At 44.2% G+C, this 20,038-nt stretch overlaps 1 protein-coding gene across 1 annotated transcript in view; it reads left to right on the forward strand.

Annotated features, from left to right (window-relative positions):
- Nucleotides 1-20,038, forward strand: part of LOC126457989 (protein singed) — a 338,656-nt gene that overhangs the window by 224,768 nt on the left and 93,850 nt on the right. The window contains exon 4 of the mRNA XM_050094755.1: nt 19,140-19,554. Within this exon, the coding sequence (XP_049950712.1) occupies nt 19,140-19,554 (415 nt within the window). The remainder of the gene's footprint in view (nt 1-19,139; nt 19,555-20,038) is intronic.

The raw sequence follows: 20,038 nt of genomic DNA on the forward strand, positions 1-20,038 counted from the left end.
AGAAACCCTACAGAGTAAACCTCCACCATAAAGACGTCGAGCACGCGAGTATACGAGGTTAACGATTCGGCATTACAGAAGCGTCCAATTCCACCCGTTTGCTTTGACACTTGACGTCACCAGTATGAGGGAAACGGCTAGTTCCAGGTTATGCAATATGGCGACAATGAAGTCACTAACATACGCACGCCAACAAACATGAACAAAAATAAAAACGACACAATGTCTCACTCCTAAATTGAAATGAAACTAACGGACAACAGCGGAAAATTGGGTTTAGGACGGGGATGAGCTAAATATACACAATAAAAACACCGCAACATCCTAAAACAAATAAAATAAAACATTTAAATTACAACATTCTGCTACACCAACAAAACCACGGTAATCAGACATTTCCCTTGACCTATATAGCTCAACAGCAACTGTCGGTACAAAAGAACCAACACCCACAACCCCGTAAAGTAGAATCGGACATTATCCTTGATCTATATAGCTCTGACATTTCTCTTGACCTATATAGCTCAATCGCAGATATTGATACCAAAAAACCAACAACTGCGACTCCGAAAAGTGGAACCGAAACCCCAGCAACTCAAAAACCCGAATACCCAATATTAACTGCAAGAATTACAACACAACCGACGTGCCATAAATATACAACAGACAAAACATCAGTTACTATAGAATAAAACAAAACACGCACGTTATCGCGCGAACTACCTAAACTGAAAACACAGTTAGCATGATGACAACCAAAACTCAAATGAACCCATTACCACACGTTAAACTCAGCACGTCCACATCAGAGCGCACCATCAGATATAACAACATGACATCCACAAACACAACCGACTTAAAAAAAACACGCCGTAGTGACGTCACACACACACATCCATAACCTCACGGGTCAATGCAAACGGGTGGAATCGAAAGCTTCTGTTGATCTGATTCTGTACGCTACATAACATTGCGGTAACAAAACGGCAGTACACGCATTCACACAGACGTCTTACAAAATTATACACTGACAAAGATAACTAGATGACTTTGGAAGAAAATTATAACTCGATATCTGCAGAGAGAGAGAGAGAGAGAGAGAGAGAGAGAGACCTCCCACATTGGATGTCAGTCACACCGTAGTGGTTTAGGTATTCCGTCGCTGACTTCAATTGGACGGCCGTATGGATTCTTAAGGACAGGGCCCTCACCCAACTAGGCACATAATCCGTCCTGATGAGCCCACGGAACAAGTGTAGTCGTTGTTGGTAGGAATGGGGTTCAAATTCGTGTCCTGAAGTCTATATTTAGGTTCCCTGAGTCGTTTCAGACGTATGGCAAGGAGCTCTGCCGTTACGAGGATTTCGTATGTTAAACTGTTTGTACATAAACAGGGTGTCTCATTTATCTTGACTATTCCAAACCACTTTTTTGCTAAGAAGCAAAATAAGAAATGCATCAATCAAATGATGTTTAACTGCCAAGGGGACATTAACCAGCATGACTATCTTTCTTGTAACTTAATTCGTTACCAAGATATGAAAAGCTGTAATTTTTTTTCAATAGCGCCCTTTGTTTTTCATTCGGTAGCCTCCTTTATTTCCTCAAGGCCTGATCAAAAACATAGCACAGCGTGTCATTGACGTAAAGACCACTTTATTAAAAACGTAATACAAAATTCACTTAGAATCTCTTCTACTTAATACACAGCTTGCACACCTGGGTAATGTAACTCGTCTAATTGCTGGAACTGACAGTAGACAAATGGAAATGCAGATTGGTCACTCTCTCATACGTATTCGGTTGGAGGTTTGTGCTCATACAGTGTACATCAACGCAGAGATGGTATAAGTGCTACTCATCTATGGAGATTTAAATTATTATAACAGTGAGTGCAGTAACGTTTCCTTATGTATAATACGGATACATGTAGGACATTACTGTAGTACGTTCTCCGCCGCATTCCCTTTGCATCATCTCTTCGTTAGTGTACCCACTTAAACCTTCAACCGAAGACGATTGGCTGAATGACATGTTCATTTTCCTTGTGTTTCCGTTTGTTTCCTGTCAACTCTAAACGGACGAGTTACGATAACCCGGTTACCTGCACAGCGTGATGATACAGGAAAGTAACTCTGTTTTGTGTTAAGTTATACATACCGTCATGTTTGCGTATATGTGCACTACGATGTGTTTTTGAACATTCTTGGAGAAAGGAAGGAAGTACCGAATAAAAAAATACGCGTGCTGTTTTAAAAAAGATATTTCTGTTCCTGTCTTGGTGACCAACGAAGTTACAAGAGAGGCAATAATGCTGGTCAGTGCTCCCGCAATAGCTCATCATTAGTTGCTTGATCCATTTTTTGTGTTGCTTCTCGACGAAGTTATTTGGGGTAGTCAAGCTAAATGGTACAACCTGTATGTCATCTGTAACTACACTTCCTTTAGTGATATGTTTATTGCCAATCTTTTTTCAATTTTTATGATAATACTTTTACGTGTTGTCATACACGTGTGATTAGTAAATAATCACACTAGGATATTGTGCTAGTGCCATCGTTAGTCATGTGAAACATCCGTCTAATGTCGGGCAGGAGTCGAAAGAGATATGCGATATTTGTATTAGAGATGTACAGGAGCTTTTTGCGAGAAAAAATTAGTGAATAAATTATGAAAGTTGAGTAATACGTATTCCAAAGTGAACTTGATGAATGCTGGATATTATAAAGAATATTTTATATATAAGGTTTACAAATACAGTGCGTACAGTACACAGTAATGTATGACCTTCGTTTTCAAATGACCATTGAAACCGTACTCGTCGTTCCAGAGATCGAAGACGAGTCGTGCCGTTGTATGCACGTCAACGGGCACATTATTAACTCGTCGGATAATTCCGTAGCTGCGCCCGCGGCGTAGTAAGAAAGACATCCGAGCGAGACGAGCAGCTCGGTCAATAAATCTTATCTCGGCGAGTTCGTTGTGTTCGACTGACAGATGTCGTATTCCAAGACGTACCTTTCGAGGTTTCGTTGGGCGATTCAGCATTTTCAATCATGACACCGGCACATTTCTGCCAATTTATGGTTATTATTTACGAAGACTGTTAGCGAATATTCGTATTAACAGTGTCTATTTTTATAGACGTTAGGCTATCTGCGTCTTGTTGAACTGCGTGCCAGCTGAGTTGTTCGTATATAATGCGCCGATGGGCTTCTCGCTACCCATGTCCATCCACGCTTACACCGCTCTGCTACCAGCCAGCATACATGGGGCGACACAGGTTTGCTGGCTGCACCTGATGTTTCGGCTGTACGGCACTCCCTTGACGTTGTGAAACCTTCCTTAGAAGGACCTCAGACTTATTGGACTCTTTAGTCTCTGCCTTGCTCTCTTTGGACTCATACCCGCACTTTCGTATTTGAGCATCGTTGCTCTGTGTTGTTGTTGTTGTTGTTGTTGGTGGTGGTGGTGGTGGTGGTGGTGGTGGTGGTGGTGTCGTCGGTGTCTTGAGTCCGAAGGATTTCTCCATACTACTATATATTGGACAAGCCTCATCATCTCCGAATAACTACTGCAACATACATCCATTTGCACCTGCTTTGTATTCATTCCTTGGTCTTCCTCTACAATTATTCCCTCCCACACTTCCCTTCCACTACCAAATGCACTGTGCCTTGCCGTCAAGATGTATCTTACAAAGCGATCCCTTCTTTTAAATGGTTGAAATGGCTCTGAGCACTATCGGACTTAACATCTGAGGTCATCAGTCCCTAGAACTTAAAATGTTCAAATGTGTGTGAAATCTTATGGGACTTAAGTGCTAAGGTCATCAGTCCATAAGCTTACACACTACTTAACCTAAACTATCCTAACGACAAACACACACACACCCATGCCCGAGGGAGGACTCGAACCTCCGCCGGAACCAGCCGCACAGTCCATGATTGCAGCGCCCCAGACCGCTCGGCTAATCCCGCGCGGCCCCTATAACTTACAACTACTTAAACCTAACTAACCTAAGGGCATCACACACATACATGCCCCAGGCATGATTCGAACCTGCGACCGTAGCGGTCGCGCGGTTCCAGACTGCAGCGCCTTGAACCGCTTGGTCACAGCGGCCGGCTCCCTTCTTTTAGTCAAGTTGCGCTATAAAGTTCATTTTGCCCCTCTTCGACAAAGTGCTTTCTCATAAGTTGTTCGAGCTACGCTTCTTATCTTCACGATTCTTCTGTAGCACCACATTTCAAAAGCTTCAGTTCTTGTCTGAACTGCTAAAACTGCAATTGAAACAAATGCCTGCAGAAAAGACTTCCAAACAGTATAAATTTATATTCGAGGTTAGAATATATATTTTTTTCAGAAACACTTTTCGTGTTATTGCCAGACTGAATTTTATTTAACATGTGGTTGTTTATGATTATTAAATTACAACCTTCTGTTTGTTTATACTCGAGCCATTTATTAATCTCGTGCGTACAACAATCGCTGAGTTGTCTCGTCCGTTGCTGAGCAACAGTTATTGCCCTGCTGGGCTGGACTGCGAATCGCAATACCATTTTATCCGCGCCCCGTCCGATGACAGACGTGCTGAAGCCGCATGGACTGCAGCTGCCTGTGGCCTGTTACTGGAACATAAACGACACACGGGACGTAGCATGGTGTACGTAAGTTACAGCGGAAACTAAGGTCATACAATTTTGTCACATCCCTTAGCACTGCAGGGCCAAAGGGAAAGATGTATTCCCTTCTAACAAGCAGGTAGGCCTATATAATGTTTGGCGCCAAGAGAGAGAGTTGCGATACTATCCGTCGACAAGTGATGATAATAATAATAATAATAATAATAATAATAATAATAATAATAATGACTGTTGCCACGGCACTTACTGGTGCGCATTTTGAATTTCATTTCTCTATAGCGCTGTTTCTATTATTTTTTCGTTGTTTTGGAGCTTTATTTTTAATCTGTTGGGTATGGTAAACGAAATACTATTTCTTCAGTTTCAGATGGAAATATAATATTTAATCGAGTTATCAGCCTAATTTAGGGTTCCATACCTCAATCGGTAAAAAAGAACCTGTTGTAGGCTCACTTTGTTGCCCGTCTGTCTAACCGACTGGAAGATCCCTTTTTCCCACGAACGGGTAGACTTACCAAGCTGCAATTTATGTCACACACTGGGGTCTACGGTCCCTAGGCGGTGTAAAAAACTGAAGCTTCTAAGTCAATGTAATCAGAAGATACGGCCATTTGTCAAACATTTTGAAACTCGTAAACTCATTCATAAAACCACATAGGGTAATTTCCGTTCGCCTAGAATATTTGAAATATGGCAGCGAGAAAGGTTTCATAGTTCAAGTAAAGGAAAAAAATCCGAAAATTGTTGATGTATTATTGCAACACGCGAAAACTGCTTTTTTGTCGTTCTCGAAAGTCTTGGAATTTTCGAAAGTCTAGGAATTCCTGGGAATGCTACTTTACAGTAAAGATATCGATAACTGACAAAAATCGTCGAGGTTCTTAATTCCCGGGATAGAAGAACTATTTATACATGTAATTAAGTTCGTGCAGAACTCTCGATGCGGGAGTCCTACTCACAAGACAGTATCAAGTCGCAACAGCTTTAAATTGGCCCACAGAAACAACCCAAGCCATAGCGTATGAGCGTCGCACGAGATTTTGGTTAAAACCGTCCTTCAATATTTAAGAACCTATTTTTCGTGTTTTCCTAAATGTAAAATTTACTTTCATGTAAATTTTATCTCAAAATATTTTGAATTTTGAGAGCATGAAATAAATACTTTTTTTGTGTGGTCTACTAACGGAAGTACTGTGCTTCTAAGGTTTAATTTTATATAGAACTATAAAAATAAGCAAATTCTTCTTAACGTTTACAGAGGTCTTGCTTCTTTCATTGCACCCTCAGGAAAGTCTAGTTTAATAATATTGACGAAACAGCTGTCTACGTCGGTGGCGTAAGACAGTGAGAGGATAGTGAAGATCTCAAGCGTCGCGTATGAGCTGTAGCTTATGTGGTTTTGTAGGCTACTCTGAAGTTATTTCCCTGCTTGATACATCACACTGCCCCACATTGCCTACACCACTGTGGAACGCTGTAAAGAACCGATTACATTCTGTGCATTCGTAACCGTGTATCGCTATCCCAACTTGAGCTACATACTTAATGATATTTTCTAATACTAGCTTTGATTTGTTTACGATACATATTTTATTTTTACTTCATACTGCGCATAGAGCTATGCTATATAGCCAAAGAGCTTTTTTACGGTACTCGATTCGTTTTTTTTTTGCTGAAAAGTATATGGCTTCAAAACTACGTGTCGCAGTCTCCAGTTAACTAAAATGTATTTTCCGATACTACAAAAGATTTGTTTACAATAAATAATTTATTAAACTTCCTGGCAGATTAAAACTGTGTGCCGGACCGACACTCGAACTCAGGACCTATGCCTTTCGCGGGCAAGTGCTCCACCAACTGAGTTACCCAAGCACGACTCACGCCCCGTCCTCACAGCTTTACTTCTGCCAGTACCTCGTCTCCTACCTTCCAAACTTTACAGAAGCTCTCCTGCATGCCAGGAGGAAGGTAGTGGAAGAGATACTGGCAGAAGTAAAGCTGTGAGGACGGGGCGTGAGTCGTGCTTGGGTAGCTCAGTTGGTAGAGTACTTGCCCGCGAAAGGCAAAGGTGCTGAGTTCGAGACTCGGTCCGGCACACAGTTTTAATCTGCCAGGAAGTTTCATACCAGCGCACACTCCGCTGCAGAGTGAAAATCTCATTCTGAATAATTTATTAGTTTACCCTGTGTGTCTTGATATCTATAAGAGCTGTAGAACGTGTTTTTAGGATATTCGATCCATTTTGTGTCCAAGATATATTCCTCTTATTTACATATAATTATCATAGTTCTAATTCGAACTATTTTTTTCCCGAAATAGTAAATTCTCGTATTCGAAACCGTCTGTTTTGCGTATGAAGTATCACCCATGATGTGACGTCACTGCTCATAGCTGGTTGTTATCCAGGGGTGGCATCTTGGATTCATATTCCGATGATGTTTATTGTAGTTATTATATTGGACGTGCATCCAGAGTGTAACCGTAAGCCGCAGCACAGCCGCATATTTTGTACGAGTGTCAAAATCTCGTCTGCACTCCGTCGACTTAAATAGTGAGTACGGCGGGCCGAGCGAGAAGCGGCGGTTTGCCTGCTAGAAGCACGCCTCCCCGCCGGGTCGGCGTCGGCATCCGCATTATTCACCAGCCTATTTATTTGCCGGCAGTCGTGCGCGTCGCCGCCTCCACGGCGTGCCCATCTCGCGGCACTGACTGCTTCCCGCCAAGTGCGGCGATGCGACTGCTGCTCGCAGGAATGCCCTCTTGACGGCCGAACTTGCAAGGCGCCAGTAGGCGGTACCATGTGGTAAAAGTACTAGGAACGTTGGCAACATACACTACTGGCCATTAAAATTGCTGCACCAAGAAGAAATGCAGATGATAAACGGGTATTCATTGGACAAATATATTATACTAGAACTGACATGTGATAACATTTTCACGCAATTTGGGTGCATAGATCCTGAGAAATCAGTACACAGAACACCTCTGGCCGTAATAACGGCCTTGATACGCCTGGGCATTGAGTCAAACAGAGCTTGGATGGCGTGTACAGGTACAGCTGCCCATGCAGCTTCAGCACGATACCACAGTTCATCAAGAGTAGTGACTAGGTTATTGTGACGAGCCAGTTGCTCGGCCACCATTGACCAGACGTTTTGAATTGGTGAGAGATCTGGAGAATGTGCTGGCCAGGGCAGCAGTCGAACATTTTCTGTATCCAGAAATGCCCGTACAGGACCTGCAACATGCGGTCGTGCATTATCCTGCTGCAATGTAAGGTTTCGCAGGGATCGAATGAAGGGTAGAGCCACGGGTCGTAACACATCTGAAATTTAACGTCCACTGTTCAAAGTGCCGTCAATGCGAACAAGAGGTGACCGAGATGTGTAACCAATGGCACCCCATACCATCACGCCGGGTGATACGGCAGTATGGCGATGACCAATACACGCTTCAAATGTGCGTTCACCGCGATGTCGCCAAACACGGATGTGACCATCATGATGCTGTAACAGAACCTGAATTCATCCGAAAAAATGACGTTTTGCCATTCGTGCACCCAGGTTCGTCGTTGAGTACACCATCGCAGGCGCTCCTGTCTGTGATGCAGCGTCAAGGGTAACCGCAGCCGTGGTCTCCGAGCTGATAGTCTCTGCTGCTGCAAACGCCGTCGAACTGTTCGTGCAGATGGTTTTTGTCTTGCAAACGTCCCCATCTGTTGACTCAGGGATCGAGACGTGGCTGCACGATCCGTTACAGCCATGTGGTTAGATGCCCGTCATCTCGACTGCTAGTGATACGAGGCCGTTGGGATCCAGCACGGCGTTCCGTATTACCCTCCTGAACCCACCGATTCCATATTCTGCTTGCAGTCATTGGATCTCGACCAACGCGAGCAGTAATGTCGCGATACGATAAACCGCAATCGCGATAGGCTACAAACCGACGTTTATCAAAGTCGGAAACGTTATGGTACGCATTTCTCCTCCTTACACGAGGCATAACAACAACGTTTCACCAGGCAACGCCGGTCAACTGCTGTTTGTGTATGAGAAATCGGTTGGAAGCTTTCCCCATGTCAGCACGCTGTAGGTGCCGCCACCGGCACCAACCTTGTGTGAATTCTATGAAAAGCTAATCATTTGCATATCACAGCATCTTCTTCCTGTCGGTTAAATTTCGCGTCTGTAGCAAGTCATCTTCGTGGTGTAGCAATTTTAATGGCCAGTAGTGTACTTTCGGAATATTATACACTCCTCAAAAAAAGTTTCGCATCACCCCAGTTCCCATAACTCGTGAAGATAGACGTTGACTGTGGATATTGTATCACAGACACAGTCCCTTTGACTGTTCAGAGATGTCACTAGACCCGCTCAAAGATGTAAACAATCATGCATGAGCAGCGCCTATTTGACGGAGGGGGCCGACAGCCAATCAGTTCCAGTCATTCTACCAAGGCTGTGGTACACGGCACTTGTTGTCTGTATTGCAATCATGCCTAGACAGTCAATACCGTGGTTCGATCGCGTCCGCATTGTTACTTTGTGCCAGGAAGGGCTGTCAACAAGGAAAGTGTCCAGGCGTCTCGGAGTGAACCAAAGCGATGTTGTTCGGATATGGAGGAGATACAGAGAGACAGGAACGGTCGATGACATGCCTCGCTCAGGCCGCCCCAAGGATACTGCTGCAGTGAATGACCGCTGCCTACGGATTATGGCTCTGGGGAACTCTGACAGCAACGCCACCATGTTGAATAATGCATTTCGTGCAGCCACAGAACGTCGTGTTATCGAACGTGGTTGGGATGGATTGAACAGGGCTGCTTAAGGACGACGTGACCCACCAACCACTCTGAGGGATTTACCCCGAATCGCCGTCGAGGAGTGGGACAATCTGGACTAACAGTGTCTTGATGAACTTGTGGGTAGTATGCCACGACGAATACAGGCATGCATCAATGCAAGAGGATGTGCTATTGGGTATTAGAGGTACCGGTGTGTACAGTAGTCTGGACCACCACCTCTGAAGGTCTCACTGTAAGATGGTACAACATGCAATGTGTGGTATTCATGAGCAATAAAAAAGGCGGAAATGAGGTTTATGTTGATCTCTATTCCAATTTTCCGTACAGGTTCCGGAACTCTCGGAACCGAGGTGATGTCTCGGAACCGCGGTGATGCAAAACCTTCTTTTGATGTGTGTACTACCTATTAAGTCAGTCGATCTGACATACGCTTTTGTGTCGCTGCGAGACGGTGTTTGAAAGCGAAAACTGTTACAACAAAATACTGTCAATGCTTATTCCACTTCGGTGCTACCTTTTTGCTAACGTTGTTGCGGCTAGCAACTGTGTGAGGTACGTAAACATCTAGATTATGTTCGGAAAGGTGGTTTCTGAGAATTTCTTGTCATGGATAAGCTATTCATTCAGAATGCAGTATTTCATGAACCAAGGGATCTCTCCCCAGCTGAGAACGTTTGGAACGGTGTGGGCAAGGCCCTCGAACCATCTCGGGATTTGAAGGACTGGGACACCAGTTGGAAAGAATTTGGCACGATATCCCTCAGGAGGACGTCCGACAATTCTGTCAATCAATACCAAGTGAATAACTGCTTGTGTAGGGACCGGAGGTGCACCAATGCGTTATTGACTTGTTAAATTGTTGAAGCTCTTTCAGCTGAATAAAACATCGATTTTTTCTGAAATTGTAGTCATTTGTTTTTGGTACATGTACATCAGATCTACAGAATTCCGTCGCATTCGGATAATTTCTTCGTGGTGCGTCTTAGATTGTAGTGTATTTTTCGGTAATTGTCAAGTTTCATTCGTTCGTCATGGTGTACTTACTATTTTGGATGTTATCATATGTATCTGATTGATTGAACTCGTTATATCGCAAATCCTTTGAAAATGGTTTAACGTCGGAACACGTAAGGTATAATAAAGTCAATAAAATAATGTGGGTAGGACAAATAGTGTTTTTGTAGTGCAACTAAATGACCGCGATATCTGATGGAGCATTTATGCAACATATATCTGGCTTTATCTGTGTCACAAGTGAGGGAACTTGCGTATTGGTCAACAAGAAGCGGGCACCCGGTGTTCCGCCGTGCGTCACGCAGCAGGCGGATATCCGCGTGATAAGACCGTGCCGGCTGCACTCCGCTCCGGTGTTCGGTGCCTGCACACCGCGCGTACCTCGGGACCCAGCGGCCCCTCTGCGCTCAGCTTAGTTCATCCTCCGTCATTGGGTACTCGTGTACTGCCCCCTCACGCTGTCACCTCACTGTCGGGCAGAACGGTCGTGCGTCTGTGGGAATACGAACGGTGAAGGTTAGGATTGGTAAGCAACAAACTTAGATCTCTGGTGTGGCGAACGTCACGCCACACACATACCGATGGAAGATTGTGGTACACATTAGTTTAAAAATAGGACATCGATCACTGACGCACCGTTTCCTTCTCCGATGACATCATCCAGTATGTGAAATACAACTTTCGATAAATATATTGCATGCATTTCATATGATGACATTAGGGCAAACCTCTCTATGGCTGGCGACCTGTCATTTTAACATTTCGTGAAGTGTCAGGTCTCCAACCTAAAGTGTTAGGGAGAGAAAGTCAGTAACTCCGAGTGGAATGTTTGGCCCTTGTTCTTAAGTAGTCAGTCACCCACATAAGAGGCAGTGTGACATTAAAAAAAATTAGGAAGACACGAACCACATATTTGCGTTAACACAGCTAGACATTCTGAAGAAATTACCAACATTTGTTCCTGGGGAATCGTCGCAGAACAGACATTGTTCAAACCACGAAATTTGAACTGTGAAACGTATCTCCTCTATTGAACAAGGACTCATACCTCTTGGTATGGAGTTTAGAACCCATGATTACTATACATATTGTCTTGTTTTGGTCCATACTACCACTTCTGAAAAGTGTCTATCCTACAGTCTTAGCAACAACGGTACTGGTACATGTATTCCACTGCCAGAGGCATCAGAACGATTTTCGCTTGTAACTTTTGACTCGTTCGTTTCCGGTCCAGGGCCCTTTTCCTCAAATTGATACATTTATGCTTCTCCGTCATCCCCGAAAGTTTGTTACATCATCACGGAATCATCCTATACAGGCAGGAGAAAAATTGTCACGAAATTTTAACCTTGGATAGCTGATGCCAGTAGGAACCAAAATTATTAATGTTGTGTAGGTCGACAACGCACCATTCTTAAACTACTGAAACTTGGCGCCACGCGCTCCGATTGGCCGCGGGATTGCTCTGTTGCTGGATGCTCTGGACAACACATGACCGCGAATGCTTTGCGTTCCGGAGATCGCGATGTATCCAAGGCGGCCAGCACGCTCGGTGGTAGCGCGCCAGTCTTCCACTCTGGGGGCGAATCCGCCGGGATCCCGACACATCCATTGTAGTTTCATGATAAGACGTAACGGGAACAAACCCGTCAACAGCTGTTAGTTCGCGCACAGAAAGTCTTTTGCAAATTGTGTTGGCCCTGAAAAGAGCTTTTTTTTTTTTTTTTTTTTTAGCTAGGACATTGTTTACTTAAAGCAGGTACTCGAACTGGCGACCCTCTGACACGACACAAGTTTGGTAACGTCGAACGGTTATTTGCCAAACTGTTCCAAAAATTCCTGGCATTGCCCTGATGTCATTGACGACTTGTTGAATGCAATCCGTTAATTCCTCCTTGTTTCTAGGTGGTTCGCGTCGGGGTGGGTGAACTAGAACCTTGAACAATCCCACAGGAAAAAGTCCGGTAGCGTGAGGTCTGGTGATGGCGGGGGCCATGACCTATTCGACATGTGTGCATATCGCGTTGGGGCAGTGACTGGGACGAGGACGTTTGTATGTGTGAACCGACAACCATAGCGCTGCCCGTCAACCGACGAACGCACCTTGGTTGCTGAGGGTTGGGTTGTTTGGGGCTAGAGACCAAACAACGAGGTCATCGGTCTCATCAGATTAGGGACGGGCGGGGGAAGGAAGTCGGCCGTGCCCTTTTAAAGGAACCATGCCGGCATTTGCCTGGAGCGATTTAGGGAAATCACGGAAAACCTAAATCAGGATGGCCATACGCGGGATTGAACCGTCGTCCTCCCGAATGCGAGTCCAGTGTGCTAACCACTGCGCCACCTCGCACGATACCGACGAATGGCAACAGGGCAATACCACGGCCAATAGCTTAAAAATGATGCGTTGTCGACCTACACAACATTAGTAATTTTGTTCCCTACTGGCATCAACTGAGTTGTTGTTGTGGTGTTCAGTCCTGAGACTGGTTTGATGCAGCTCTCCGTGCTACTCTATCCTGTGCAAACTTCTTCATCTTCAACTATCCAGGGTTAAAATTTCATGACACGCTTATAACTTCGACGCTCTTGAACGTCGTTGGATGACGTTTCCGGACACTGGTTCCTATTCACATTCTCTTCTTCAGGACACCTTCTACAACCCCCTCGAAGTTTGTCGGCATAGTGTTTAAATCACCTAAAACTTTCACTGCAAGTATTGCGGAAATGGAAGGTGCTATTGATGTGCGGTTTTCACGGAATGATTGGTAGTCAGGGGCTCGTATTGTAAGCCAATCAACAGATTGTAATAATATTTACAAAAGCGTATTTTTTGTGCAAATATACACTTTTTTAAATGCAACAGTGCCTATTGGCAAACTAAAAGTAGTGTCAATTAGAATGTCAGTGGTGTTTGTTGCACGAATTTAGTACGAGTCGTTTGCAAGATAACGTTTTGTGTAAAGTTTCCACACTAACACTTGTTTGTGCTATTCAACCTGGATAGTTGCTAGGTACGATGTTGTTATGTTTCCTTACGGTGTGCTTGTGTGTTCCTTGAGTGCATTGCGACTTGGTAGCCAGCCAGTGTGTGACTTCCAAACAGTGGGTCGTAAGTGGACGGTGGGATTTACCAATGCAGTACAGGCCGACGTGGTCATGATGTATGGAGAGTGTAGGAAGAATGTGTCTCGTTCATGTACGGTGTATAGGACAAGATATCACAATAGACGTCAACCATCTCGGCGACTTTTTACCACCTTCTTCAAACAGTTACGTGAAAGTGTTAGTGTAGCACGTAGACAATGTCACAGTAAGGAAACAAGTGACGACAGAAGAGCGAGAAATTAATGTACTTGCGGCTGTTACAGTTGGTCTGCACATTAGCTCCCGCGCAATCGCACGAGGAAGTAGCATGAGTCAGGCAAGTGTCCTCTGCATTTTGCATCGACGTACGTTACATACCTATCACATATCTCTCCATCAAGAGCTTCAGGGAAACTATTATGAGGACCGTGTTAACTTCTGTACACAGGCATTAAGACAGGATACTCTAGATGTATCATGTATCTTGTTTAGTGATGAAGCCACATTTACCAGTCATGGGCAGGTAAACCGCCGAAACGTGCTCTGTGGGTCTGTTGACAATCCCCGTTGGCTTCGTCAGGTGGGACGTCAGCGTTCATGGATTGTAAATGTGTGGTCTGGGACAGTGAGCCATCAGCTGATAGAACTGTTTCTCATAGACAGAACACTGAACGAGCATAAGTATCACATCCTAACAGAGCATCTTCCATGGATGCAGCAAGACGTTTCTCTGCAGACTTGGAGGAACCTATGGCGCCAGCATGATGATTCTCCAGCCCATAGTGTACGAAGTAGTATAGCATGTCTCCACGAACTGTTTCCAAATCGTTGGATTGGACGCAGAGGACACAGTACTTTGGCCGGCCCGTTCACCGAATTTGACGCCTGTAGGTATTTTCTGTGGAGATAGCCGAAAAACGCTGTCTACAAGGACATATCAAGGAAACCCGATGATGTGCAACGGCATACTACTGCAGTGTGCTCGGAATCTCCGCTGAAATGCTAGCACGTGTGCGGCAGTTGTTCCGTGTTAGTCTGGAAGCGTGTTTTACCGCTCCCGGTGGTCATTTTGAACACAACTTGTGACGGTCAGTTGTCTCGTTACTGGTCAGAATCCACGTAACTAGTGTGTCCACTCGTGTTGTTCTTTGATGTGTACTACCACAGATATTGTAAAAGTGTCAGTATGGGAACTTTTCAAAATACGATATCTCGTGAACGACTCGCACTAGAATCCGGCAAGAAACACCACTGACATTCTAATTTGTCCTAATTTTTGAAATTCTAATTTGTCCTTATTTTTAGTTTGTCAATGTCAACAGGAAAGTTCCGTTTTAAAAAAAAAGTGTATGTTTGCACAAAATACAATTTCTAAGTATTATTACTGTCTGTTTAGCGACTAAATTTACGGGCTCCAGACTACCAATCCATTCTGTGACCTCCGCACATCAGTAGCACTTTCCATTTCCGCAATGTTTGCGGTGCAAGTTTTAGGTGATTCGCCGTGTGTGTGTGTGTGTGTGTGTGTGTGTGTGTGTGTGTGTGTAAAGCAAGTAAATTTATGGCGTGTGGAGAAAAGATAGAAGTAACATAACTCATACAAATCGTTAATATATATGCAGACTGCAGAACACCACGTTTACAAGGCTATGCAGTTATTGAAACACCGGTACTTTCAACAGTTTTATTATTGTCTTTTTTTATTTTTCCTCCTGCAGGTGACTGACAAGGGCATTCCTAAAATATAATTCCATTCATAGCAGATGACACATTCTGTGATTGGTGTGCATTCATGCTGGCCATTTAGTTTAGTGTTGTGTTCGCACGTCAACTAGACTCATCAGGCGACGGCAGATCCGCACAGGCCTGCACACGCAGTTGCTGCCTGTTTCAGCAGAGGGAAGCCAGCCAGCTAGGTTCCCTGCGTTGCCCACGCCGCCACCCCCGCGCTGTGTTTACGACTGCTGCGGCTGCGGCGCCGGCAGCACAAAGGCCCGGGTTATCTGCTGCCCACCCATAAAACGTCCACTAATATTTTTATGTCCACTGTAATTGCCCCTCCTGTATCTCCCGCCGCGCGCATTTCATATTGGTCCTCGCTTCACTGCTGCTTCGTGATGTAAATGTTAATTACGTCGCTTATCGACAAGCAACCGAAACCCGTGAACGACGCCGTTATGCTCCAGTTAATACAGTTAGCCTCCGTCGGAAGCTGGAAAACTGGATATCCGTAATACAGGGTGATCAAAAAGTCATTTCCTGACTAAAAAATTACAAGGAACCGTGCTACAATAGATACATCTATTGATTTGTTGGAAATGGTAGCTTAACTCGTAATGTTGTTTATGTACACGCTTTCAGATGTGTTCCGTTTGTTGCCCGTAGAATGTCTACGCTATATTCAATTTCTCCCCTTGTCTTTGCGAACACATCTTTCCGTCACATGCTGTGCAGCTTTTTGTATTCGTTTCGCAAGACTTTGCTAACGTAACTCCACAAAAAAGTCAAGAGGAGTTATTTCTGGTTGAACGTCGTGGCCATAATGCTTGACTGTCTCTGCCGATCCATCTGTTCGGAAAGTTTTCATGCAAGAACTGGCGAGCAAACAGCGCTCACAAGAGAAACTCCCCCATTGCACCCCCCCCCCCCCCCCCCCCCCAGATATAGTGGTAAGATGCCCATTGGATAGCCCGTCAAAAACTGAACACAGATCATGCATGAGAACAGGAAGAAGGTGTGAATAGAACTGTCGCAGGAGGGGTTGTGATCTTTATTCCCCTACGTTCCGTCTGCCTGATGCGACGAATGCTTTTTCTTTTTTTGCGTTGTCATTGATGACTGGCGGTTCAACTGAACTGTTCTGTTTATGTAAGCAGACTGGAGCACGTGTTGCGATGTTAGAATGTAGCCTTCAAACCGCAGCCTGATATACGACGTGTATCGCACATTGACATCGGAAAATCTCATACTGTGCCATCTATGCTGCACTCTTGCTCTCCTCAGTACGAGAATCTAAATATCGCAGTGGAACAGCGATTGTGGTGTTTCAAAAAAGTGTTTGACTGATGGTAACAGTTCACCTCGTCTTGAATTAGAGTAGACTCGCGTCGGCTTATTTCGAGACGCAACCTATTGGGCTGCAGGATTAAAGACACGGCCAGTCCCTCAGCCTACAAGGTTTTATACGTTTAAGCATCCAAACTCTTGCTATTTTTGCTGTGTGGGACAGGCCACGAGGAAATTTTAGTTCATTTAATGCACCGGAAGTAAGTGATGTCTCTGTAAGAAAATACGGCAATATTTATTCACAGGGAGAACTTGCTGCAAATATCCTTTCTTTTGCTCAACTGGAGTATGTGCGCTTGCTTCATTTTCGCGACATACTCTACTCTTACGTTGTCAGAAACAGTGATTCTCCCATTAACGTGTCAGCAAAGCTAATTGTTGTTATACATGCGTTAAAGTTTTCTATTAACTACACTTACCATCAGAATCGTGTCCACGCGATGTTGTACGTAATTTAGGCACCATTAATATTTCGTAAATTGCTAGAGATGTTGGGTGAGCGAGAATACACAAAAGGAATAGTCTTCTTGCAACTGTTTAACATTTGTAGTTTGGCCCAGAACAACGCCTTTGATCTTTTTACTTGACAGTCCGGGGTGGATACAGCGTTCCGTTCTGGGAGAGGCGATCCACAGTTCGTTACTGTCCACTCCTCACAATCCTGATATAACATTTTGTCACTACAGCTACTGATGTGCCACAGATGCCTAAGATTTTAATAATATTAGTAATAAAATACAAAAAATATTATAGTAATAATTTATTTACGTAAGATCTTCATACTTCACCTTAGCATAAGTTCCCAGAAACTGCAGTTCAGAGAAGTAAATAAATTACAGCGTTTGACAAGATTTTACTCGAAAATTAAAGAGTATGTGTGTCGTGCAATTTATTTAACATCTATAATAACAACAAACTGTCACAACTTGGACAACATCATAATTTACACAATATATACTGGAAGCGTGCATTCATTATTGTCATTATTTCTCTTAGCACTAAGATTGTGAACACAGGTCACCAGACTTAACTATTCGAGCGTATATATGTTGGGAATGGTGTCTCTTTTCGTCTGCAACTGGGGAGGCTGTCTCATTTTCATGGTGGAATAGATTCTCTTTCTGTCTTGCCTTACACAACTACTGTAGCTTGCTGGCGGTTCCACCTGTGTTTTCAGGAACGTTGTCTGACTTCGTGTTGGCAGCTGGTATGATGAACCTGTGAGTGGATGCCTTTACCGGGCTTGAATGCCACTTGCATCCGGTTGGGGCACAAGTCTATCCACCTCAGGCAATTAACTAAAAAGTACCCTACGTTAAATGTAGCTTGAAATTTTCTAGGATTTCTTGCCTCTGTAATTATCATATTACTTTATTCGCCGAGAGTTAACTGAGAAATTTAGAATTCGTGTATGTGAAAATATGAATGCTTGTAGTTAAATGTTTTGAGAGAGGGAGCGGCATTACCATCCAATTCCCACCCACGCGCTCACGGATCCGCAGTACGCATCGCGATTGTACTGCCGGCAAACTTAGGTCAGTCCGTCTGTCTTAGCGAAAAGATTCACCACATAATGTAACAAAATTAATACCACTGTACTCTTCTTTTCAAGATCTCGATTCCCTCGTTTTAACGAGCTCCTGAATTCCATCCTTCTTTTTTAAATACGTACGATTCCATTATTACCTTCCACAAAAAATTCTTAAAAGTCTAATGTGCAAAGTTGTACCGAGGTGATTCTGCGCCCCTGGCAAAATTGCCAAAGCTTTCTGCAAGCTTTTGTACACAGCTTAACCAAATGTTAAAATTTGGTAAGTAGGTTTAATAAAAATGAAGCGCAGCTGAACCGACTGTCGAGTGACATTTGATATGAGATCTACAAGGACTAGATCTTCAGCAGAGTGATAAGCAAAGAAATTGAAGGCTTTGGGTATGTTACGGTATATCTGTCTTTCATTCACGCTAGAATAACAGCAGCTTACAGCAACTTAGATGCATCCATTCTCGCTATGTTGGAGGGTGGATCAACAGCCGATATGCACGAAGGGCGTTCAGTAAGTAATGCAACACCTTTTTTTTCTCAGCCAATTTCAGTTAAAAAAAATGCGGATTTTTTTTTTTTTTTTTTTTTTTTTTTTTTTAATGACTTGGAATATTTCCATTTCAGCTCCTATAGTTTCATGAAGTTCGATAGCTGGCGACGCTACACGTAGTCTTTAAAATTGCCCCTGTAACGAAAGTGCTTTCCAAGCCAAGAGCTGCCATTGGGTTTCTGTTGACGCTCTCACGGATCATTCTCTAACCGTCTGTTTTTCCGAGCTGTATTTTTCGGTCACACTCTTTCTGTGACTACGCCCTTGGTGGCGGTTTGCCTCACCGCTTCACAAACTAACTCTCGTGCCTACAATAATCGTGATATCGTGATTTTTCTCTCTCTCTCTCTCTCTCGTATGCGTAAATTAAGGTCTTTCCTACGACTTTCCAAACGAGGTTGCGCCGCTCAACTGAAGAACGCGTTGTTGCAGGTGAACCTGCGCTCCGTGGGGCGCAAGAGGTTCGCACACCTGTCCGAGTCCCTGGACGAGATCCACGTGGACGCGAACGTGCCGTGGGGCGAGGACACGTTGTTCACGCTGGAGTTCCGCGCCGACGAGGGCGGCCGCTACGCGCTGCACACGTGCACCAACCGCTACCTGTCCCGCGAGGGCAAGCTGGTCGAGACGCTCAACCCCAACTGCCTCTTCTCGGCCGAGTACCACCAGGGCCAGCTGGCGCTGCGAGACTGCACCGGCGCCTACCTCGCACCCATCGGCTCCAAGGCGGTCCTCAAGTCGCGCTCCAACACCGTCACCAAGGACGAGCTCTTCTCACTAGAGGACTCGCTGCCGCAGGCCTCTTTCGTCGCCGGACTCAACGCCAGATACGTCTCCGTCAAGCAAGGTAAGTTCCATCCTACCGTTGCCGCTTGCGGCTTACTTCGGCAATAACGGTTGTTGCAATTGGGCATAGCTGGACAAGTGTTCAATATTATACGAAATTTGGTCTTAAACCAAGATCCTCAGTAAAAATATAGCAAGAATGTACAGGAACTTTCGTGGAAGGGAAAGGAATCGGACTGGAATGTATCTCTTTTTTTTCAGTTTGTGTATTGAACACAAAACAACAAATGTTCTAACAGATACGGAAACAAAAACTGGACGGGGGCGCATTTTAGTCAACATATACGAATCACCCAACATTTATGGCAGGTAGTGGAGAAAACATTACAAATACGAATAGAAGGTGAAAAAGTTGTTCTACGGCTACATTTGAAGAAAACAAAAAATGTTGACAACAGAAATGAAGACTCATGTGATAAACGGAGAAATCACTGTGAAAATTGGTAAATATATATCTTGTAGAATGTATAATAACAAAAAGCAAC

Source organism: Schistocerca serialis, chromosome 2 (assembly GCF_023864345.2).
Source record: "Schistocerca serialis cubense isolate TAMUIC-IGC-003099 chromosome 2, iqSchSeri2.2, whole genome shotgun sequence".
Lineage (NCBI taxonomy): Eukaryota > Metazoa > Arthropoda > Insecta > Orthoptera > Acrididae > Schistocerca > Schistocerca serialis.